Source organism: Alexandromys fortis, unplaced genomic scaffold, assembly GCF_014885135.2.
Source record: "Alexandromys fortis isolate MF-2015 unplaced genomic scaffold, M_Fortis_MF-2015_v1.1 scaffold_71, whole genome shotgun sequence".
NCBI lineage: Eukaryota > Metazoa > Chordata > Mammalia > Rodentia > Cricetidae > Alexandromys > Alexandromys fortis.
Genome location: NW_026067954.1, coordinates 6,114,893 through 6,140,345, shown reverse-complemented (window position 1 = coordinate 6,140,345; position 25,453 = coordinate 6,114,893). Strand labels below are relative to the sequence as shown.

The 25,453-nt window shown below is 42.4% G+C and overlaps 1 protein-coding gene across 2 annotated transcripts in view; it reads left to right on the top strand.

Moving 5' to 3' along the window:
- The window catches only part of Setbp1 (SET binding protein 1), a 334,426-nt gene that overhangs the window by 154,777 nt on the left and 154,196 nt on the right, over positions 1 to 25,453 (top strand). For both annotated transcript variants that reach the window (XM_050151692.1, XM_050151693.1), the window contains one exon: positions 19,425 to 19,478. In XM_050151692.1, coding sequence (XP_050007649.1) covers positions 19,425 to 19,478 — 54 coding nt within the window. The remainder of the gene's footprint in view (positions 1 to 19,424; positions 19,479 to 25,453) is intronic.

The window sequence follows — 25,453 nt, the reverse complement described above, 5'->3', positions numbered from 1 at the left end:
AACCGGGGCCTTCAATATCAAGGTTTATAAAAAAACTGCAATCGCACCTGCTGCCCAGAGATGAACTCTTAATAAGCTTGCCTGCAATTACCACCTCTCAGAGAGCTCAAGAGGTGATTCAGGGTGTGGTATGGTTAGTCTCATTATGGCTACTCTTTCTTAGCCCCTATGGGTTTTTTTTTTTTTTGCAAAGTATATTGCAACTTGTGCAATTATTTAACTGAAAAAAATACTGCAGCTCATAACAGTAGCCAATCTTCCTTATTTTCCCCTCTCCAGCCCTAACTTCCTACTAATCTGTTTTTTTGTCCCTATAGATTGGCAATATTTGGACTTTTCCTATGAATTGCTTTATATATATATATATATACACACATATATATGTATGTATGTGTATATATAATTGGAAATTTTGAAACACATACATATATCATTTTAAATTTTAAGTATACATATTAAAAACCCTGAGGTGATTAAACAAAGTCAGGTTTTTGATCCCTGGGCTATAAATAGAGATGAATTCTGCATAAAGGTACATTATTCACTTAAGGAAGCACTGATCCAGAGAAATGTTGAAGGACCCAGTCCTCATTCTACAAGAATCTCCCAAGATGCAATGTAATGATAATGACCACTCCCAGGGTACGGATTAGCCCTAACTTCTCTAATTAGCTTTTTAATCAATACTTTATGGAAATGTCAGTTAAAAAAAAGTCTATTCTGGTACCTCTTTGTTTAGGTCAATAAACTGAACGAGTTTCAGGGACAGTTTGCTGACCCTCCAACTGGCAGAGAGACTTTCCATTGGTGCTGTTGCTGTGATCTCATAGAAGGAGATTCTCTATCCAGAAAGCTCCTTCATGGCAGGGGTAGCCATGCTATCTGAAAGGAACCTAGTTTGCATGGCCAGTTTGGAGATAAAGGAGAACATGAGGACCAAGCTAAATGGGTAGATATTATAATAATATTAGAGCTACGGTACTGTAGGAAAGGAGGCCAGGGATGGATGTAATACTTCTATGACTAAAAAGACACTTTAAGGCCAAGTCTTGTGCTATGTGTAATATCTGTAGAATGTCTTCTCTGCCTCCCAGGCCTCCTGTTCTCAAAAGATCCATTCCCAGCTAGAGGCTGCTCGAACTGTTTGTCTGCCTTGTCCCTTACACAGCTGTGTGCGTGTGGCATCTAAATTTTCCCTACTGGTATCTTTGTTCTCTGCTCTGTGTCTTCTAGGATAAGCTAAGAGGTCCATCATTAAGAAGAAAGAACGCTCAGAGAGTACAGAACCATCAAGTGAATGTCCAAACTGGTTAGAAATTCTGTCTGGAAGTGGGGCTGACTTGGTACCCAAATATTTCATTATGTTTCGAGTGCCAAGAAACAGCCCTTTTGAGTGTAGATCACATACTCATATATTGTTCCCCAGTTCCATTTTGAGCACAGCAATGTCTGTTGGGGTGAATGTTCACCATATAAGATGGAGAAATCCCTGGGCTTCTGGGATTTCTATCGAAGTGCTACAGGACAGACATGAAAGAAAGAAAACCAGTATGAGCTCATGAATTATAAAATGATAGGTAGAGATTATGTTGCAAATAAGGATAAAGGAGATCCATAAGGAGGAGAGTTGGAGAATCACATAGTCTAGACCAGTCTTGCAAAGTAAGGCTTGACCCACATGATGTAATCCACATGGTAAAGGAGAAAGAGTCTGACACCCCACCAAAGAGCAAAGCAGGCAGAATGCAAAGGCTAGGTCCGTAATAATTCTCATCCTGGCAGTGCCTGAAGTCTCTCTAAGGTTGGACCACAACCCATCTTATTGAACTGCAATTCTGTAACAGTGCTTGTGCCCCTCTCCCCCACCCGACCCCCTCCTCTCTCCTTCTTACCCCCCTCCCGTTTGTGTGTGTGTGTGAATGGGGGGGCGCTTTCCATGTAAAGTAACTAGTGATTCAATCATATGGGAAAGAAGATGACAAGCTGCTATTTTAAAATGATACCAAGGAAGCTATTAAGCCCAGAGAAAGTGGGCAGAGACCCCTGGGTGGACAGGATCAATGCAGAGAGCAGGGTTCAGCCACTTCATTGTGGCCTTGCAGACCACAGGAAGGTCTGTAGGTATTACGTTAAATGGTGGGAAAGTTCGAGGTAGATTAGAGGCAAGGATGGCATGATCTGATTTGCACAAGGAAGTGTCCCCTCTGCAGAAGTGTTCATAAGGCTGAGATAGCATGGAGGGGGAGCTGTCTTTGCTAAAATAGAACAAAGTTGATCCCTTTTGGATTCCTTGTGTTTACAAGAGACATTTCTATAGACATCATAGGTTAGCAGTCACAAAAGTAGAATGTGTCTGATCTCAACATATTCAAATTTCCCACAACCTCTCAAATGAAAAAGGAATGCAATTGTAGGTGCAAGTATGGGAGGGGTGGCTCCAGTTGTCTCATCTCTTCCCGAAGAGGTGATTTGGAGATGCCAGCAGAATGAAACAGGAGACGAGCTACAGATTCCATTTCTGAAGATGCATAATCGCCACTTATTTGAGCATGCTCATTAGGAAATCTGATTATTCTGACATGGTTTCTAATTCCCTATGGACAGAAACAGGCAGAGAGAGAATAACATTTCTCCAAGGATAAGGCCAAAGGTCACATTGTGCACTGGGTAGCTGCCTGTAGTCATATTAAAATGCTGTTGCCTAAAATGTTACTAACAGGATAGCAATGGCCTGGCCAGGCTTTGTACGCTTACTGTCTTTTATCAATTAAGCTGAAATTGTGAATTCTCAAAACCTGGGAAGGAAATCTCCACCTGTTTTCCCCAATTTATTATTCATTCTGAGTCTCTGATATTGTAGCCACAAAGCCACAGGGATACAGCATGCTATGTCTGGAAAACACCTCTGATCTCTTTAGTAGAATTGTCCATTTAAAAACAGTGCTGGAAAGACAGACACACTGCACCCTCCTCCTTACAGCCACCGATAGACTCCCAGGTCCCGGAATTCAGCAAAATGAATGCTGAACCACAAGTGAGAAAATTGAGTTTGAACCCTGGACCTGCCACTTACCAAGCACTGTGGTCCACAGCAGGAGATTCACCTTTAATTTCCAAGTCACTAATCTTGAAAGGAGGGTATCTGATATTAAAATGTCATAATCTTTCTTCTGACAGTCTGAATTGGGGCCATTGTGGGATACCCAAGTGTGAAGAGGTGGGGCAGATACAGTGATGTCATCATTAGCCAGGTGTGAAGAGGTGAGGTAGATACTATGATGTCATCATTTCCAAAGTGTAAAGAAATGAGGTGGTTACTGTGATGTCATCATTACCCAAGTGTGAATGGATGAAGCAGATACTGTGATGTCATCGTTACCCAAGTATGATAAGTGAGGCAGATACTGTGATGTCATCATTAGCCAGGTGTGAAGAGATGAGGTAGAGACTGTGATCCTGAAATCATTTTTGTTTGTGCTATTTGGAATCAAGGTCTTGGTTAAGACCTTTCTGATGCAAGGCTGAACTGGATAAGGTGATGGTGCTGGCGTAGACCGTGCAGTATCCACTTTCAGAGCAGAGGATTTCCACATGCCTCTGCCATTCTATATTGTCTCCAGCAAATGCCCCTCAGCTCAGATTCGTCATAGTCCAGCGTGCTTCACTGTGCTGACTCAGATTATTGTGAGCCGCATGTGAAATCTGGACAAGGTGTCTTACTTGTAAGAAACTTTACCAAGTTATTACTTTAACCTACTTGACATCAGGTGAATATGTATTATTTATGTATTTGGAGTTTTAGGGTACCTTCCTGCCACACACTGCGGCACCGTGCCCCCCTGTTGGCGCTCTGTGCGCTGGCACCCACAGCCAGCACGAGGTTTCGTGCTCAGAGCAGCTGTAGGCACTCAGATCAGGAGATTACAAGAAATTCAGGATCTGGGGTCTCACTGCTCCCAACATCTTCCAATATCATTTGACAAGAGAAAGAATAGCTATATTGGGCTTTTTCTCTTGGGCCACCGACCAGCTCCCAAATCATAAAATGGAGACTTACTACTGTAGAATGCTTAGCCTTAGCCTAGCTCTTTTCTGGCTACCTCTTTTAACTTAGTTGTCTACCTTTGCCTCGGGCCTATTACCTTTCTTCTGTCTCTCTTACTTTCACTCCTTCTCTAGGAAACTGACTGGCAGCTGCCTGGCTTCTGGCCCCAGGCACCTCCCTCATTCTCTCCTCTCTTCTTCTCCCTTTCCTCTCAAGCCCAGAGTTCTCCTGTTTATTCTTTCTGCAGCCAACCCCAACTATCTTCCTCTGCCTAGCTATTGGTCATTCAGGTCTTCAGTAGACTAATCTGGTATCTTAGGCATGCAAGGTGAAACACCAACACATCTTCACACGGTTAAACAAATGCAGCATAAACAAAAGTAACACACCTTTACACAGTTAAAAGTAATATTACTCAACACAAACAAATGTAATATGTCTTTGCCCAGTTAAAATAATATTCCTCAACACCTAGATCCTCAGTAGCAGGTCCTACAAATACTTCTAAACTACTCCCAAGTCCTTCTAGTTGGTGCCTATTTCCTGAACCCCAATGTGTTACACTATTGGTGTGAAGGAACTGTAGATTAGATATGAAGTGTTCCTGTATCCATAAATCACTATTAAAATCTTTATCACGACACTCAAGGTATTTTTATTTTAGGCACCCCTAGTGATCTAAAAGCAAATCTATGAAACTCAGAAGAGAGACTCCATATAAAGGGTTAGAATCTGATGATGCTGAAGGCATTGTTGCCAGGTGCCGGGTTATGTGGAGAGTGATGAACCAGAATCAGGGAATCTCTCATATCAGAGAAGGAGTGAGAGACTCATATGCTCATATCACCATCATGGAGGATTAATGGAGTTATTCTCATATTGTAAGAGCTATCAGAAAAATGTGAGTGTCAAGAGCCGAGTGAATGGGAAAGACAAAACAGAGCAGAAAAAGTTCAACCAAGGAGACCCTGACCATGGTTTTGAAAGAGTTAATTCTTGTTTGGATTGTATTTATGTTCATAATCAGATGGGCAGAGAGAGGAGAGATATCGAGTTCTACTTGGGCAGAATGTATAAATTCTAAATGAGATCAATGAGGTCGAGGCTGGGATCTTGCTGTTGAGGGAGATGCAACTCAGAAGGCTACTAGAGCTGTGTGGGGGAGTGATGTATGAAATGTCAATCTATTTATCAGGTGCGCCCCACCTCGGATATCTTCCTCTGTCCTTTCCCCCTCCCACACTTTATTTTCCTTTCCCTCCTGCCTCTGTATACATACAAACGATGTCCATCTACGCCGTGTGCTTCTTTTCCGAAGCCAAATGTTCTCATCTATTAGACATGTTTAAGACTTTTGTGCATCTCACATTGAAGGTGTCTGTCTTGCATTTAGTCTATCCCTCCAGCTGCCAGCTCCTTTCCCTGGGGTCAGAATGTCAGTCTAGTGGAGGGAAGGAAGTATTAGCATGGTCTTCCCAGGGTCCTCTCCAACGATATGGATCTTCACATATGGGAATCTACTCTTGTTGTTCTAGAGGTCTGCTCAGTGAGCCAACTCTCCTCACAGCTGCTGTCAGCTGCCTTTCTCATGTCCCAGGTTCATGGCCTTCTAGGTCCTCCCAGGTGCAGGACATTCTCAGATGCCTGTGCTTTGATCATGCCCACAACAACCTTAGGACAGAGACGTCCATGCTAATCACTTTCTTAGGATTGAATTAAACAGGACAGCAGCTGCACAGCGTTGCTTTGATTCAATCCTGCTCAATAATGTGATGTAGAGCCATAGGCCAGGAGGCTATAACCATCAGCCTCCCAGAAACCCCATCCATCTTCCTGCTGCAGCTCCTCCAAATGATAGGCCGGGCAGAGAGACAGAGGAGGGACCAAGGCAGATTGCTTGGGCCCTGAATTAAGTAGCTTTGTTCCCCTCCGCTTTCTTCCGTGCATGCCTCTGGCTCAACAACGTTTCAGCTCACCCAGCCTTCCTCTAAACCACTTCTGTATGAAATGCAACTTGCCCCTTCCATGTTCCCATGAGGCAAGGCATAGAGCCATGATTATATGACAGCTGATATGCAGAGAGGAGTCTCAATGCCAGCTTAAGAGCAGACAAATCCAAAGAGGGGTTGGCGATTCCTTCCTTCCCATGACCATGCTGTTCTGTGGCCGTTTGGTTTTACATAGACAACAGAGGCAAGTGTCCTCAGTGAGATCAGTTGTGTAGCAAGGATGGAGTACGTTCATTATCCGCTATTATTTTACCAATCTCCCAATCCTGTGAGATAGCCAGAATTTTGGATCCTCTTCAAGAAACAGGGAAATGGAGTATCAGACAGGTTTAAAAAGAAGAAGAATCCTGTTTCTCTTTTATTACTCTTGGACCAATCCAAGTCATCTCAGACATTCACCATCTTCCCTTTCTCCTCACTGGAGAATGTCCTGAGTACATCTAGTTTCTAATGTGGGCCCATTAAAGTATTGACTGCCTCATGCATCTATTTTTGTACACACAACGAACCACTCTGGCTTTGATTGGGATATAAGCAGCTGTCTTGACTAAATCACAAGACTTTCGAGAGGGAGCAGAGATAAGAGGGATTCAGCACCAAAGCCCAGAGTTCTGTGGCCTGTTGGATCTGCTAATAAATTTGACCTTGGGGTGGTTCGTGTTTAGTTAAAAGACATTAAAGAGCAGTGGGGAATTCCCTGTTTCTAATAAAAGCTTCCACAGAAGACCCACTATTTCTAGCTATCTCCTGTCTACCTTCTGCATAAACCGAGAGGTAAATTGTCAACATTCTGCCAAGGTTACCACTTAAAAACAACCACAGCAGCGCTGTAGCCAAGACCCCATCTATTGCCCACAACACCCTCCTATGACAGAGTTTAGATGATCACGGGCTTTGAATGCAGGTAAGAGAAAGAAAAGCATTCAAAGCATGGCAGCAACCATCTCATTTATTGGTAAGGGACAGCACCCTGTGTGTCTGCTGTCTCATTTGAGGGGCATTGACTTGAATTGATCTTAAGCAGATCAAATAATGGACATGACATTCAGTAGGAAGAGCTGGTTGGGTACATCTCTTCAGTCTCTGTGATGGGTGGCTTTGGGTTGGATGTTGTAACTGGAAATATTTCCACCATGGGAATTGATAAATGTCTCTGGTTTATAGTAGCCCCACCCATCTCCTCTCAGTGCCAAGCACCAGTTCTTAGAGATTTCCTAACATGTGACTGTTAGCAATACTTGTTTTTCTCATTGGTACTATGTGCTCATTTTGGGGCATCACATTTTGAAGGAAGCTTTTATGAACTAATGATGCTTTGGAGGATGAGCCAAAAAAATTTAGAAAATTCTTTCTGGGATATATAGAGATGTCACGTTCTCAAATGTACCCGTGATTGTGCAGTGTTAGGGCCAGGCAGGCACTGATACAGGACTCTGGACAGGACATCAAAATAAGGGGTGGGCAAAGAAGTGGAATCTTCTTGGGGCAGGAGGGGAATGTCTGAACCTGACCCCAAAGCCTAAAGTGACTTTCTCAGCCTGACTGTTTCTTCTGAAAAAAGTAGCTTGCATTCCCTACTTCGTAAGAACATCATAAACCTGAGAAGGGAAACTGGTTCCTGTTCCTCAGAACTAGGCAGTAGGGAAGGGGGATGGGAATTTCTACTGAATAAAGGTGGAACTTTTAAAGATTATTACTATCCCAGTAGCAACACTTACAGGAAGTAGTCCAGCTGGGTCCCCATCTGTTAGAGAGATTGGAGAAGGGGATTCCTGCATTGTGGGTGGCAGATTGATCTGAGCAGAAACCAAGACTTACCTTGTCCCTGGGCAAGTAACTAACTGATTTTTTTTTTTTTTTTTTTGCCACATGTTCCCTCTGTCAAATAAGTGGGATAGTTTCTATTCCTTCATGCTTTCCCATGTTGCTGGGTTGTTAAAAGAGGTCATTGTATGAATCTTTATAGGTCTATAATGTAGAGCTATTTTTACCAATCTCATATTCCACCTTTCTTTTTATAACAGAAATACTGTAATGCCTTGAAATAGGACAATACTCTTTGTGATTTGATTATCAAGCACACTTGCTGTTTTGCCTCCAAGCATTAAAGGGACAGTAATTAATTAAAAGACAGCCTTATTTCCAAGTAAGATTCTATGCTTTAGGGTTGGGGAAGCTGTAGGGTAAACCAAGGAGATTGCTCGTCATTGACAATCACATATCTACCTTCTGGATATAGAGTAGGTGAGTGGGAACACAGAATCAGAGATGCCTCCCCTGTTCTAATGCCCTTCTATCCTAAACCAAGCCTTACTTCCTTCAATATAACCTCCATGCAGCAATGAATCTTCTGCCCTTCAGCTGTTGGTGCCTTCTATTCTCTTCTCTTGGAACTACTGCTTCTGTTTTTATCAAAGTCCATGAGTAGCTTGCCTATTTAAAGCACAGCACAGCACAGCCAATGCTGACTCCAGGAGCAGTTTCACAGTGATTATGATATAATTGTCAGATTGTAGGTAAATACTTCCCCCAAATTAGACTTTAAGTAGCAAGAAATACAGACAGAATATGCATACCTCCTTCTCTGTAAGTGACAAAGGCAGTCCTTTCCTAAAAACACATGATTTAGTGACCCTGTGCTGTGGTCTGAGCCTTAGCCCCTTACTGTCACGTTATGATACCTTGCCCTTAAGTACCACCTTGATCTAGATGGGTAACCCTTACCTTTGGTAGCAGAGAGTAAATGTTCTGGGTGAGCATCAGGGATGTCCATCTTCATCCTGAACATCAGAGCATGTGTATCTTGCAGAGTTCTTTAGCATATGGCTGAAGCGTATTCAAGGATATCTTGTGGAGTACTTATTGTGGAGATAGAGTATACCAAAGATGCTTTGCAGAGCTCCTGAGGTAGGGGTAGAGTATACTAAGGGATACCTTGTAGAGTTTCTTCCGTGAGGATAGATCATACTAACCATCAGTAAAAGATGCAAGTCATAAGTGAATTGTCCTATGACTATGAAAACATACACTCTCACTCCCTGGTAATCTCTTGTGTTATCCATAGTCTCTTGCATTATACATAAATGACTCAGGCATCTAATTACTGAAAGGTCTTACACTGAGTTAGCATCTTCTTCCAATCCTCATGATATACCACATTCTTATTTCACCGAGGTGGTGAGAATGAGTAGACAGCTAGCTCCCAATGAAGTCAACTAGAAATTCTGAGTACACTTGTTCAGAAGTAGGATGGACTAGAAGTCAATCACTCATGTAATTTCAATGATAAGAAAGCAGGGTATCTTAATTGAGTTAGAAGTTTATAGAGATACAACCCAGTTTGACTGAATCCTTGTAGTGAGAACAGGGTCCTGGTCCTCAATACCCTTGTGAAATGATCACAAACCACTTGGAAGCAGGACTGCAGAACATTTTTTTGGCAAACTTTGGTTCATTGAGACAGCATTGTGTGAGACACAAATATAGTAAGGAGGCCGCTAGTTTGTTCCTGGCCACTTAGCCCCAAATAATCACACAGAAACTGCATTAATTAAATCACTGCTTGGCCCAATAACTCTGGATTCTTATTGGATAACTCATATTAATTTAACCCATTTCTATAAATCTATATATCACCAAGTGGCTGTGGCTTACCAGGTAAAGTTCCCAGCGTCTGTCTCTGGTGGCTCCATGGCTTCTTTCTAACTCCACCATTCTTTCTCCCAGCATACAGCCTAGCTTTCCCTGCCTAGTTCTGTTCTTCTCTGCTGCAGGCTCAAAGCAGTTCTTTATTCATTAACCAATAAAAGCAACACACAGACAGAAGGACCTCCCACACCATACAAAGGGGCACATATGCTACATATCCCAGCCAATAATTGCTAGTGAACCAGCTGTTTCAAGAAGTTGCTGTGAAATACAGAAAAGGATTCTTTTTTTTTTTTTTTAAGCAAAATACCAGGGTGCTTGTATTTGCTGGTCCTGCTTCAAAGTTACCATGCTCGAAATCTAAACCGATTTTCCAAGCATATTTTGCTTGGAAATGGGAATGCCTTTCGGAGCTGTGTTAGGGTCAGGTGTTTCAGTACTTGAATTTTTAATCTTATCCCAGGACTTAGGACTCTGTGTTCTTAGATCATGAGCAGGGCCTCTTGTAGAAGAACATTGTATGTTGGTTGCACAAAAATGGTTTTTTAATAACAATTCAAAGAGATTTTTTTTTCAATTCAGGCAATAGAAATGATTTCGTTTATGTAAGTGTATAGGTCCAGTCCTTAGAGTTAACCACAGCAGATTAGCATAAATGGACAGTTAGCCCTTGCGATCTTCCCGTCCCTGCCTCTCAGTGCTGGGATTGCAGAGTGTCTTTTCATGATAGGCCTTTTACATGAGTACAAAGAATCCAAATTTAGATTCTCGTGTTTACACACTAAGGCATCTCCCTGTCAGATTCATTTTCTTTCTTTCTTTCTTTCTTTCTTTCTTTCTTTCTTTCTTTCTTTATTCTTTCCTTTCTTTCTTTCTTTCTTTCTTTCTTTCTTTCTTTTGAGGGTAATATATATCTACTCTTTATCTTGGTAGGGTCTTTATATTAAGACTTTCCTAGGTGGAATGTGATGACCCATGACAGGATTGAGATTACTGGCCATGCCACATACAAAGAATGATTGCAAAATAATGTACTCTTCAGCTTTCCATGGAATTGCGTGTACTCTGTAGATCTGGCATTTACAACTGGGTGCCTTTGAATAGATGATTTGGTGTTGCTAGGTTTCTGTTTTCTGCTTTGTAAAGCAGTATAATTATTATACTATTTTGTGAGGTTTTCCAGAGGAATTAATGCAGTTAGCATTTGGAAATTTGTTGGGATTCTTGGCCTCTGTCATGGCATCTGTTCTTGGACCACCTCCTTTGTTTAAAGGCGAATAAGACGGAGAGGGATGGAAGAAGGAAAGGAAACTGAGGGAGGAAATGAAGGAGGGAGGAAGGAGGGGAGGGAGGGAGGGAGAATATGGTGGGGATAGACAAGGAGGGTTGCACAAAGAGGGATTTAAGTTTGTCCAGAAAGAGAAGCTGCATGTCATCATGAGCAGGATTCCCAGCCATGGGCATCAGGCTTCAGTGGCTTCTGCATCTGTCTGACCCAAAGAACTACGAAATCAACTCAAGTTCATGGGGAAAAAAAGATGTTGATGGGAAGTTCAAGAGGCAGAACCATTGCCTGTGGTGCCTACTATGCTAGACTGCATTGACTGAGGGTAAACCTGTCTCCTCCGATGATGATGGGGGCCAGCACTGCCACTCAGGCTACAGAGGGAGGGACAAGACATCCCATGACAAGATTTCTCAGTTGGGCATACATGGCTCTAGACTGGACTGTTTCAGTTACTCTGAGTTCATGGTAAAGATTTCCCCATTTTATAGGAGGCTTATAAAAGCTGAAATACCAGCAACTACAAGGTTTGACTATTACTGCTCTCACCTTGGCTTTATCTGTTTTATACATGCACCTATAACTGTGATGATTGCTCCAGGTGATTCTTTCCCAAACTGCTATATGGAGCAAAGCATTTGCCTCCAGACCGCCGGTCCTTTTAAAACACCTTCTGTGACCTTAGCCATTTTCTACCGCTAAGCAAATATAGGGAGTCACCAAGGAAATGACGAACTAGAATGTCTGCTATCTCCCTAAAGCCACACAAGCAGATCATCTGGTCAGTTCTAAGCAGAAATTCACTCACAGATAAGAAGGAGGCAAGGGAGGATCCTCACCAAGCACGTGGCTTTGGTGAACATGTGTGTGATGACAGGAAGCTCCTTTATTGGTGTTTTACTAACGTCGCAAACTGCCCACAGATGCTAATGATATGATTTCTTAATTTTGTTGAGATGAAAGACTTATGGCCCAGATCACCCTCTGGAGATACAGCGCATCTTCAGCTCTTTCCCTGCCTGGAACTTTCTTATACATATAGCGTGTTGAGCTTCAGAATGAACAAAGAGGACATCCTTGTTTGAGAAAGAGTGAAGGAAGGAAAAGTGAGCATTGTTCCTGTTAGTGGCTCAGGGCAGCTATTAAAGGATGCTCTAAGTCTCGAGCTCCTTAAGGCATTGTTCTCTAGGTTTACTTCTACATGACTCATTACAAAGTATGAGAGGCATCATAGAGAGCTTGATAATAAAAAGTCCTTCCATAATCCATATTCCCAAAGCAGTCAGAGGGCCCTAGAGAGTATTATGATGTTCTGAAACACGTTAGTTAAACCAAACCACGACATTCTGCTATCTACAGATAATGTGCTGCAGAGATGACCAAACCCTCTTAAAACCAGTTCTACGAAATGCTTAATAAAGTATGATAATCAGCACCAATGTCACCGGTTTATACCAGATCTTCCTAGTAAACTTCCTGCACAACACAACCCACATTGACGCCCATGAAATCCAATTTTCTCAGTCTGAGAAACAATGATTTGGCAAGAATGACACTGGTGAGTTTAAATCAGGCACCGTGAGTATGTGTAGAACTAGGAATATGTGGCTTAGATGTGGTGTATCTCTAGTTATTTCTGGGACCACGAGCTGTACTTGTTCACGTGTGTGTCTTGCTAAACTTGAGATGCAGAGAACAGCTTCACCAGGTCCACATAACATAAGCAAGACTGGTCATCTTAGTGTGTTCTAAATGAGCCCCAGCATCCAGATGTGTAGATGCAGAACCGTAAGGCAGGCGTGCACATTTGCAAGGATGCACATGAAATCCTAAAGTGAAAATTGTGAAGACTCTTTTGGCTGCATCTCTAGGGAAAGCGAGAAGGTTGTGCCACAGAACTTACCTGTAAGCATTAGCACCGAATCATTTAAAACATAATGCAAGACAAACCTGAGCAACAAGGCCAGGCCTGCTTGCAATGATATACAGTGGTTGTTATTAGAAATCCCCATCCATCTTTGAGTGACGAGCCTGGGTGTAGCCCTGTTGGTGTCAGTGGTTTTGGTGTAACCATTGAAATTCCATGAGACTAAGGGGGATTTAACAGATGGGCACAACACAGATGGCAACCCCAAGTGTGTAACTTGCTTTTTAGTTTGGTAGGAGGACCTCCCTTGGGCCTTGCACTATGTACACCAAATGCCTTGGCCGTTATAATTAATGCCTGTTAATTTGGAAGGTTGGTTACATTTAAGCTGGATGTGAATTTGTCTTCTACCTCAATGGGATTTCGAACACATGTAGCAGTTTAACTAGTCATCTGTCCACAGTTCTGTTTGTAAGCCCATAAAGAAGCATGGTGTGAACAATGTCCCTGTCTGTGCTCTGACATTCGGAGGTATAGACAAGCTTGAAGAGGGGTATGTCATTAGGAGTAAGTTATTTGAAGGGGGTGAAGCAGAATAAATAGTATCTCATCTTCTCTCTTAAATTCATATTATGATGACAATTTGGGGTACTGGGATGCTATAAGAGTGGAACCAATGGGAAAAAAGACTTCATTCAGTTCATAGATAAAAAGGACGCAAGGGGATGTATGGTCCTAAAACTGATCACATAGTAGGACATGAGACATACATTTTCTCCCTTATGCCTCGTGCTTGCTGAGTAACGCTATCTCATTTATGATGCCTGTGAAGAGAAGCAAGCAGTCATTTCAATTGCAGCTCCCTTATTCCAGTGTTTGCCTTTGTGCCTCCCCTGCCACAGACTGTGAAGTCCCTCATGGTCAATCTCTCCCGAATCTGTAGCTGGAACTTCTCTCCTTCTCTGCCTTCAGTCCTAGCAAACCTTCAGCTCTTCCTGGTCCTTACTGTGATCCCAGGCAGAGGCACCTACAGTGATCTGCGCATCTAAAACTTGATCGAGGGGGGGAAATGTCAATATTAAAATACATATATAAAATATAACCCACATGTATTTTTCTTGGTCATGTCATTTGCTATTCTCGAACTTCATTTTTCTTTTTCAAGGGATAGAGTGGTTCCAGTCCACCTAGTAGCCTCAGACATATACGTAATTGGGTAGTTGTCTTTGCTTGCTGGGACATTGCCTGAATATAAGTCGCTCTAGTCTTTTCTGTGGATGAAATAATTAGTCAAACATCATTTAGATTCCCTCCTCTAGCTAAAGTAAGGATCAAATGACACTTCATAGAATAAAGAGAAAGAAAAAACCCGTTCCCCACAACATAGAAAGGAGAAAGGATGGATGATTGACAGGGGGGAAGGTTAAATAGAAGGCTCATTTAAGGAAACGACAGTGTCTTTGAGGACAAATTTGGACAAGGATTCTTTGTTCTGCCCAGAGCCATTTCACTGTGTTCCTTTGCTTGCCTTCCTCTGTATCTATCTACCTATAAATCCTTGTTATGCATCAGAATCCAGATCTCTGTCCTCCCAGAGCTGAATCTTCTGGAAAGAATGAATGGGTTATAGGGCCCCAGGGCAGATTCACTGGAGTTTAATTTTTCCAGTGTCATATCTTGACTGAAACCCTTCTGCCAAGAAGTTCAGAATGGCCTCTGTCTTTCCCCTTTTCTGTATTAGTAAATTCATTCCCAGACAGGTGTCTGGTAAGAGCCAAAGGATATGTGGGAACATGGCCACCCCAGGCTACCCCGATGTCACTAAAGGACCAGCAGAGAGGAAGAAGAGGGCAAAAGAGGAGAAGATGAGAATGGGAGACAGATACCGCACCTTACCCTCCAGTGGGAAACTTTAGAAATGATGGAGTTGTAAGGTAGGAGGGCCACTTTGTGAAGGGACATTCTAGACTGGCTTACTGATAGCTGCATTATGAAGACTTAGTGTAGGAACCAAAGGGAGAGTCCTGTTCATAAGGAATGGAAGAAGAAAAGAACAGGTGGTCCCTGCTTAGGAAGCTGGGTGAATTTTTTCTTCTCTTCTCTGTTAGACGCTGGGAGTCCCTTCATCTTTCTCCAACTCCCCTTTTGAGTCTAGAGAGACAAAAACATACCCTGAATTTTTGCCAAGAGGTAAAGGGCAGCTCTTGAAAAAATAGAAGGCAGGGTCATCCTGTAGTATTTGAATGTGAGCTGTTTCAGAGGACAACAGGATGTGTCAGGAATGTGATTGGTCCACGCAGGGCTCCAGGAAAGCTCCCTGCTCCACCAGGGAGATGAGAACATTTTCTTTCTTTTGCCTTTTAAATGAAATTCCGTCTGCCCTCCTCCCTGCACCTGCTCAGTCCTCTAGCCGAGAGTGGTACAGACATTTAACCATCCTGGGAAAAGACAGGATCCTTTTCATTAACGCTGCCCTGATTGAAGTCCCCAGAGCTGGGCTGGATTTCGTCTTCCTCTTCTTATTCTCTATCATGGATACTCCCGACACTGAGGTCGTCATGAGCATTGAACGGTTTCCCAGCAGCACCCAATGCACACAGGGCCACGGTGGGAAGGGATAGCGGGGAAAAGCAGATGTGCGTCTGTACTTTCTTTTCCCTTGTTCTAAAATAGTATTGATAATATGTATTATCATTCATTATGACTATTGTTTGTGTGTTTGTGTGTGTGTGTGTGTGCATCTTTTAGAGGTCGCTTTTTTCATTCCACAGTGAGTCCTGAGGGCTAAATTCAGGTTATCAACAATTCCTAATGAACACTTTACCTCAGAGCCATCTCTCTGGCCCCTACATCTGCGTACATCTTATTGGTCTTTCAGTTTCAGCTGAATCTCTGAGAGTTTCAGCCTCGTACTCAGAAGCCAACAGCCAGCTCTGTGTGGGCAGTATGGTTCTGTTGGACAGCTGACAGTCACAAGCAGATGTTTGTGCAGAGAGGCTGAGGGGTGGGAGACACATGAAGAGCTGTCATGTTAACAATGTCGCTGTCAGCTCTTTCTTCCCCCTAAAAAGAACTCATTTTTTATGTGTTTTAATGGAAAACTATCTGTTCTCTAGTGAAACTACATTCAGCAACTGGGAAAGGTGGGACAACTCTGGATTAGGGAGGAAGAGGAACACAGAGGAACCTTCTATATTGTGTTCCTTCATTCCAGTTCCCCAGAAGCGGCTTCTAAGCACACTGGGGGAACAATACCCCCATTCCTCCCAGAATCTTTCATCTGTTTAAATCTGTTCCCAATATTAAGGTTAAAACTTCTTTGGGAATCCAGATTTAGGTGGTCTATGACTTTGAAATACACGAGGACTTTTTCTGCCCCTGGAATCCTGGCAGCAGAGCAGCGCACTGTAAGTGCCTGTCAGTCCTGTCTCCTTGGAAAATGCAGAACGGGTGTCTACTTTGAGGAGCATTCCTACCATGGGTCTATGCTCGGCCTAAAATTCCCTGTGTTTGATTATAGCATAGAAAGAACCCGAGAGCCTGGAGGACACTCGTGGTGTGATGGGACACGACAGGCTTCTGCACTCTGCCCTTTCAGGGACCATTGCTGGGAGAGGCCACTATACTTCCCTTTGGTTGTTTCTAGGCCAGATAAAATGTGCTAAGCCCACGACTATGAGTGAAATACTTGGCATCTCCAAAGACAAAGAATTGAGACACTGAAACTCTCCTTCAACTCCACCATTCCTGACATCACATCCCTGTGTCCTTCTACTCCACAGAGGTAGACAGGCATATCTGAACTGCTCTGGGCCATTGGGCAGTTCACTGTTGCATGGGCAGAAAAACAGGAACCCTCTTCCCGGCTGGGGGTGAATCCATTTGCTGTTTAGCCTCTTTTCTTGCATGTCACACATCCTAAAACATAACCCGTGACTTCAACACTGAGGTATAAGCCAATATTCTGTCCTACAGAACAAAGGGGAAGAACTTATTTCTATCATGGGAACTCGTGGATTCAGTGTAATGCTGAGAGGCTCCTCATGCAGAAAATGGACTGGGTGCTGAGTGCTCTGTCCTTTCGTCAGCTTAGAGGATATCTTCAGCTGTCGCTCATTCTTCTCCAGATCCAGCAATTGAATGGCTCTTGTCCTCCCCTCAAGGTTGATAATCTCTCCCATTTTTCTTTCAAGTCAGATGTTCAATAGGTTATTTAGTGACTGTGTGTTCAGACCCCACCTAACACATTGCAAAGTACTGAATTTGCAGAAGATATTGTGCCACTCATGTCTTTTGGGCATGTTTTGTTAGTATATATATATATGCAGAATACAAAATGGAAATGTAAGACGTTAAGAACTGTGAGCTACACACATCTGGTTCCTTTCTGAGAGAAGAGACAGAGAAGAATTAAGATTTCTGGCTGGATGTGGTATACTTTAACTTTGTTGAGAACCCAAAGCAACCGAACAAACCATAATCAAGCCTGCTGGATTTCTATACAAATGGATCTGCTCAGTTCTCAGTCCTCCATCATAGTGTGAAGAAATGAGCCACATTTGAAGACACTGTGAACCCACTTGTAATTTACCCTTCGTGTCAGCATTTCAGAGCAGAGAGGGGCATAGTCTGGTCCCCTGTCTCTGCCCTCCTGGGAAGCCCAGTGGGTAGATGGTGTTTCTTGGCTGACTTTGAAAGACCTGGAGCATTGGTGAGATGACTCTTAGGTTTTGATGCTTGTGTGGTTACTTCCTTCTATGCTGCTGCACGTAATGGCTTCATATTTATATGAAATCTGTCACTTTCCTGCATTTGCCTGATTCAGTTAAAGGCTCATGTTGTATTGATAAGTCTTGGAGAGTAGATGGTCATTACCAAGAAACAAGAGTGCCTTGGAGAAATGGCTAGATAAGCGTGATTGATCAGGACATAAACCTTCTGTTACTGTGTGGGGCTCCTTTGATTAATATTCTGAGGCTTGGCCTTTTTCCTTTGCCCACCTTGACTCTACTAAAGGTCTCTAATGTTTTGAAATTCACATCATACACATCCTATAGGAGGAAAAGCATGATCATTGGGAAAATGTAGTTTGAACCCAAAATGAATGTAATTTCAAGTAACACCTAGAAAATATTGCTTAACTTAATCAGTTTTCTCATGGATAGTATGGAAATATTTTCCATCTCAGGATTTGTGTGAATTAGGAAGAGGTATAAATTAAAACAAAGTAGAGCACATACATGTGAGAATGCCAAATTAAAATATTATTTTGGATAATAACTTTCAAAATAAATTTTATATATAGATGTATATGTGTGTGAATGTATATATTCCATTTTCCAGAAATGGTGCTCTCTGAAGGCAAGGATTGAGTCTTTCATTGTATCTGAGCTCTGTGCCTGGGCTGTTGGTGTAAAGGGAGCTGCCTGATTATTTCACTGTAATTAGAGGAGCCAGGCTGGCTTCTTCCCAGGATGAGGCTCTATCCCACAGACATGGCAACCCCAAGGCTGAGCAGACTGTGTGGTCCTTGGTCCAATCCCTCTTAGGCTCACATATGGTAGAGCCATTGGGGATTCTAGAAAATCCTTTTCATCTTTGCCCCACGGAAGACCCCAGAGCCTAGAAGAGTTCCTTCTATTCCTTGAACGAAACAGAATATTGGTAGAGCAAACATGAGCTCTTGTGCATTTTTTCCCAACACTGCCCAGGCCTACATTGGCCATCATACTCCTTTCCTTAAAATAGGCTCTTGTCCTTTCTCTTGTTACCCAATCCTTTCCCAGCGCTTAGCAGCAGCAAGAATGTGATTCATTAATTGATGTTATGTTATCATCGAGGGTTTTCTACCTCCCAAAAAAAAGATGGAAAGGGACTGAAAACTATACCCTTATCCTACTATATTGATTAAACAAAGACTCTGTGTGTGTCTGTGTGTGTCTGTGTGTGTGTGTGTTTGTGTGTATGTGGGGGATACTTGGAATTGAATTTTTTTCTTTATGTATAATTGTTTGAACCATAAGCTATGAACAATTAGAATATAAAATTACAAGCAATATACAATAAAGGTACACTGAGCCATGTTGGTGGGAAGAATTGAGTCAATTTCACTGGCTTTATTTTAAGAAAAAAAAAACAAAAGAAAAGAAAAAGGCATGTTAGAAGTACCTTTAACTGCATATGAAATAGTTGCTCCTAATTTGGTTTATCATGGAAGCCTTTGAAAATAGAAATAAAGCAGAGAATTTCTCTTTAAAGAAAGGCTGTATCTGTGGACATACATCATTCCTCACAATTTCTGTGAGCCAATGACCCTCAACCTTCGCTCTGGTTCCTAACTCAAGACCCTTGGAATAAAGGGTAGCACACAGAAGGGAGGTAGCAGATGGCACCAAAAAGATATGGGGGAAGTCAGGGAGGTTGTGGGCACACTGTGGACGCTCAGAGCATCTGGGGTCTGCATTCTGAGGCACTGGTCTGGGCTCTGGTGATTCCAGGTGGGTTGTCTTGGGAATGCTGCATGGAAACTTTGAGAAACATTACTAATGAACACTCTCTTCTTGTTTTCAGCTCCTCACGGCCAGTGACCTTGCAGCCAGTGACCTCAAAGGATTTCAGACACAGGTGAGTCTGCACCCCGATTTGATGTAGTTTGAGAGTGGCATGATCTGTGCCCAAGGGCTAAAGCTTTACTGGGGACCTCCTGCTTCTCTGTCTTCTGGGACTGAAGGGAGGGTGACCTGGTGCTTGTTCCGTCTCTCCGGTTCTTCTCTTGTCTCACTATGGACAAAATGATTGTTTTCTACTCTGATTTCATGAATGTAGTGAACAGCAAAACAAAACACATTTAGGTCAAGATGCTTAGAATGTGGAGTTAACACAGGATTCACAAAGGGAACCCAGTGGAATTAGAGTAGGGTTAGGGGATGGGTAGTTGTCCCATATGGCGTTCTTACCAGTCATTGAAAACCAATAAAGAACTAAATGCTATCCACATTTGCAAACAAACTTCCAAGAAATCTGAGAGAATCTGAAACAAAAGCAAAAGACAATCACAACTGATGCATTTCCTACTCACCTCCATGATGGCACTCTCCTCCATGATGGCACTCTCCTCCATGATGGCACTCTCCTCCATGATGGCACTCTCCTCCATGATGGCACTCTCCTCCGTGATCCCGCTCACCTCCATGATGGCACTCTCCTCCATGATGGCACTCTCCTCCATGATCCCGCTCACCTCTCTGATCCTCTTCCTCATAGTGACATCACAGCTAAAGGTTTCTTTTCACTTTAAATTCAATTTTAAATTATGTATTTTTTACTTTCAAAAATTAGAATATAATTTCATCATTTCCACCTTCCGTTTCCCCTCTTCAGCCATTCCCATGTTCCCTGACCCCAATTCGCTATCTAATCAATGACCTCTATTTCTTTATTTTTTGTACACATACATATGTACATATTTAAACAAATGTTAGTGACACGATCATATTATTTCTATTATTTTATATGTGTGAATGACAAATATATCCTAAATATATAATTACAACCTTCCCAGACTGTAGAATGTTATCTTGATTTCAGTATGACTGCCCCGTTGACACTAGATAACCAATTTAGGTGTCCTTCCTTAAGGATGACTGTTTCTGCGGCTCTCAGCATCCAGACTTGCCTATAGTCCCTTTGTAAAGTGTAGAAAAGGCTTTATTGGAGGGGCTGTTTTGCTTGTACCAAAGGACTATAGTGCACAGTGAGTTTCTGGAAGGTACGTACGTGAGAGAGAGGGTGTGCCCATTGTGTCAGTGTGTGTCACTGAGCGACCGTGGGTGTGACAGTGTTTACATGGACGTGTGTTTTGGCCATGGCATGTTTCTGACACAATCACATTCTTCCCGTGATTATTTAGAGATATTGCCATATCCTAAATCTAAAACGAGCAAGGAAACAGGGGCACAGGTAGGCCTATTTGGCTGGTCTACTGCTTTGGAAGGCAGGATCCTAGAGAGGCACTGTCCGAGCAACGCTACGCATTCCGTGCAGATGGCTCGCTCCCCTGCATGTTTCTCCTCCACACTGCTCCACTTTGATGTCACCCCCTAAGACTGAAAGTGTACATTATGACTTCTCAGGCTGCCGTTAATAGGCCAGGAAGCACTGTGATTCCTTTGGGCAGTCTACTAAGCTGAGGTCAAAGTTAACTTTCCAGTGTTATTCTTAAATCCAAAAGGCAGGGGTGTGTCTCAAGTCAGCACCAGCCTCTGGGAATTTTTCCAAATAGAAGCTGAAAGCAGGCTCCATGCAATAATCCGTGGATGTTTGCATTTCCAGGAACTTTCCCTGTGTGTTGGGTGGAACCCAGGAGGACCCCTTGCTGGGAGGACTGATTAGCTTCTCTGTAATCTACACTTTTTATTGAAAGTGGGCAGGGTTGGTCCTTTGCTAATGCTTGATTCTGCTGCATCTTCCTAAAGAACATAGTCTGATCTCCTTATTGAGTTTAATGACTTCTAAGTGCAGAGTGCTAACTCTACTGAGCTGGACCATTCTGTCTGTATCTGTTCTTCTCTCTCCATTTGGATAAAGCAGTGGAGGATAAGGATCCAAATTCTCCTTTTTGTTGTTGATTTCCTATATACCTTGTTCAGTCTTGGGTGTATCTTTCCAGGCAGCACCTGGGTCTCTAAGCAACTATACATGAAGGATGGGTGGTCTTCACCAAAGTAGCGAACTTGGCCTCAGCACCACAGGCGGACTTGTCTTTCAGAGTGTGAGGTCGAGGCCTGGTAGGCATGCCATCTCAAGCAGTTTTCAAAACAAAGACAGAAGAACTTCTGGCATCCACACCTAAACCACACCAAATTTTCCACTCTTGACTTTCGAAGCAGCAGACACACTTGGGGACTCGCATTTCTAGTCTTCAGTAACCGGAAATGAGGGCACACATTTTTTTTTTTCTGTGAGACGAATGCTCTCCATCCTTGAGAGAGAAAAAAAGATTTGGCATCTAATTCTCTAGTGAAAGTCCAATAAATACAAATGTTGCTCTCTCTTTTTCTCACTCTTCCCCCTAACACAAAAGCTTTAAGTAGGAATTTGTGATGCATGAAAAAAACCAAACAAGCCTCCTGTTTTTCTACCACCGAAGTGTCAAGCCAGATGATGGCATTTGGGCGTGGTCATTTATCTTTGTTCTCCACAGTCATGTGTGTATATGTATATATCCTGGAATTTCCACTATTACATGTTTCATTTATGTTGTGAGTTTCTGTTTTCATTGCATGCTTTCCATGGAAAGTGATCTCGCGGCTGGTTATTCATGCACTTGTTGCAAGTCCCTTTCTCCATTTACCAGCCCATCCTCACTAGGAACTCCGGCCCTGAGAGGCTGAGATCTCCACCCGCAATCTAAAGTAGGACAAAGTCCTCTCATCTCATACACAAATCGCATACACGTGTTCATGTTATTTTTTTTTCTAGTTCCTACCAAGATGTGACAGTTGTTTAGGCTTTGTCACAAAGCCCACAGTCTTGTGCACATGCTTGTCAGGGCCCAGGTCAGACTATAGTAGAGAGATTATGGTAGTGAGGGTCCCAAATGAGGCACCCACCCTTCAAGTCCAACCATAGTGTTGGGGGACCATGACTTCAGAAACAAGCACCAGCTCTCAGAGGAAAGACTGTAAGTCTTGGGCCTTGCCTTCTGTAAACTCTCTATCGTCACAAGGGGTGTTCCTTCCTTTAGGGAGAACAGAGGACTTTAAGATAAGACACATGTATGAGCAACATATGAGCTGTCATTGATAATGCATTTCTAAAATGGTAACCACTACTATGGTCAAGGGCGCACAGGGACAGATCTGAGACATACAGGAAAACATTATAATGTGGAGACCATAGGCTTTGCTGCTACATGACTGCCACCAGAACTCAATAAGCAACCCTGTAAGGTCTTTGCATGGTGATCTCTTTGCTGCACAAAGCAGCCCTCCCCTCTCCTCTCTAGATTTTAGAATGTTCTACCAAGAATAGCATCTGTATGACTCTGGGAAAGACATCTAGTGGCTTTGACGCTTACTTTTTTCTTATAAAAAGAAAACAAAAGCCTCATGGCATATGTGATTTTTGTGAGGATTGACTAAGACAATACACAAGAAAGCCCCCAGTAGGAAACCTTGTGTGAACAATGGGTATTTCCGGGTATTTCCTGCATTGAAGAAGTACAGATTAAATTAAGTAAAAATGCTGGCAAAGAACAAAATATACTTTTATAGAGCAAAATTGAAAGTTTTCCAAGTAGAGGTGTCACTTACCTGAACCAGGAGAGCAGAGAAGAACTATGAAGTGGTCACCTTATTCCAGGGTAGCGGCAGGCCACATGAAGCTTAACCCAGAGTGGCAGTGCTGGGAGTTCTGGATGCGCTGACTTTTCTGTCTGCTTTAAAAGGGACCATGGTGAAAAAAAAGAAAAGAAAAAAAAATAGAATTGAGTAAGAGCCAATTTTCAGGTCTTAGAGGTCTACAAAAATAGTTGAATTTTAAAAATTAACTGTTTTGAAGTTTTCAAATGTAATATCTATAATATATACCATATCAATATGCATGTTACATTATGAATATATATAATATATCATAAAGATGATATTTTGGGCAGAATATTCTAAAATCTAGAAGTGTTGAAGCTAGGGGAGGGGTACTTTTGTACGCCAAAGGGGCATCACACAAAGAAATTACATGGATGCTGATTGAATGAGATGGCAATTAGATGACAGATATTTTTATGTTCCTCATATTAAAATCTTTCCTATATGTGTCAGATTTGTACACACACAGACACACAGACACACACACACATCACACACTGATATGCTATAATGAAGGCACTTATTGGTATCATTGATGTTTTCTGTAGTTTCTATACCCTCTTCATTAATTTTGGACTATTAGTGGTTGAACTCCCATTGGCAAAATCACTGCTAGTTAACTCTCCAGAGCTGAGATCCACTGACCTCCACACACCGCTGGGTCAGCTTCAGTAGTCAGTACTGGCTCACCAGTCTTATTTCTCCTATATTCTCATTCAATTTGGATTCAATGATGGGGATTATTTTCTATTTTTAAGATTTATTTGTATTTTACATACCAATCACAGCTTCCCCTCACTTCTTTCCTCCTGTTCTCTTCTACCCCACCCCCACCCCTCCTCCAGCTCTCACTCAGAAGGAGTAAGGCCTCCCATGGAAGTCAACAAAGCATGGCATATCCAGTTGAGTCAGGGCCATGCTCCCACCCCTTGCATCAAGGCTGGCATGGCATCCCTCCATAGGTAATAGGTTCCGCAGAGCCATGTGTCAGGGACAGGTCCTGGTCCCACTGCTAGGGACCCTACAAACAGACCAAGCTGCCCAACTGCCATGGGGATTACTTTCAACCAAACCTCAATCATTTCATTTTACTTATAAAACAAAGACTCATTTAAGATTCTCAAACTAATATGGGTTTTAAAAACAATCATAAGCTATTGTCATCCCTATCAAAACAAATGCTAATCCCTTAGTACTTTCTAATATTCATCCATATTTAGATGTTTCTGAGCATAGGTACACTATTTCATAGTTGGTTTGTTGTAGTCAGAACCAAGTCACCATTATCTGACTTGGCTGTGAATGGATGCCATCTATCTGTAGATTCATCATCAACAGATAAAACATTGAGGTGTAGCTCTGATTTCCAGAGCTCCAGGCTCCTGTGGACTCGAACAGAACGCGTTATTATGTGTTCTCACTGCCTTTGCTTGTCTATCTGTATGCCAAGGACTTCCTTATGCCTGGTGTTAGGAATTCTGAGAACTCTGAATGTATCATCTCATTTAATGATTACGATATATGTTGGATCAGTAACTATTTTATCCCCATTCATAAAAACACAGACAAAGATACAGGTATTAGGATTATAAGCCTTATGACAAAGGTGCTCTTTGAACCCAGGTCTCACTCAAACATCAATGTTCTTTAACCATGTATGCTATCCACCTTACTTTAGGTATTCTAGTTTCCTGTCTGTTGCTCTGATAGAATACTTTGACTAAAAACAATGTCGGGGACAAAATGGTTTATTTCTGGTTACAGGCTATGGTCCATCATTGAGGAAAATCAGAGTGGGAATTCAAATAGTAACTCACATGCAGGATGGCTTGCTATTTCACACAGCTTTAAGCTTTGCCCAAGAATTCTCTTGATGGTCAAATGAGTACCAGAGAAACCATGAAGGATGCAGCTTTCAGGCTGGCTCACAAGCTCATGCATACACAGATTTCTTATACAGCTCATGATCACCTGCCCAGGGAATGAAGCATCCCACAGTGGGCTGCCCCACTTACATCAATTAACCATCAGGACCATCCCCAACAGACATGTCCTCAGTCCAGTCTGGTCTGGGAAATCCCTTAATTGAGACTTCTTTCTCAGTTGGCCCAAGGTTTTGTCAAGAGGACAGGTAAAGTTAATATAGACATGATTTCCGTGGCTTAGAGAATTCAAAGCCTTGGGTAAGATCTACTTGTGTCTTTGTTTTCATAAATCGTACAGAATTTTTTGAGT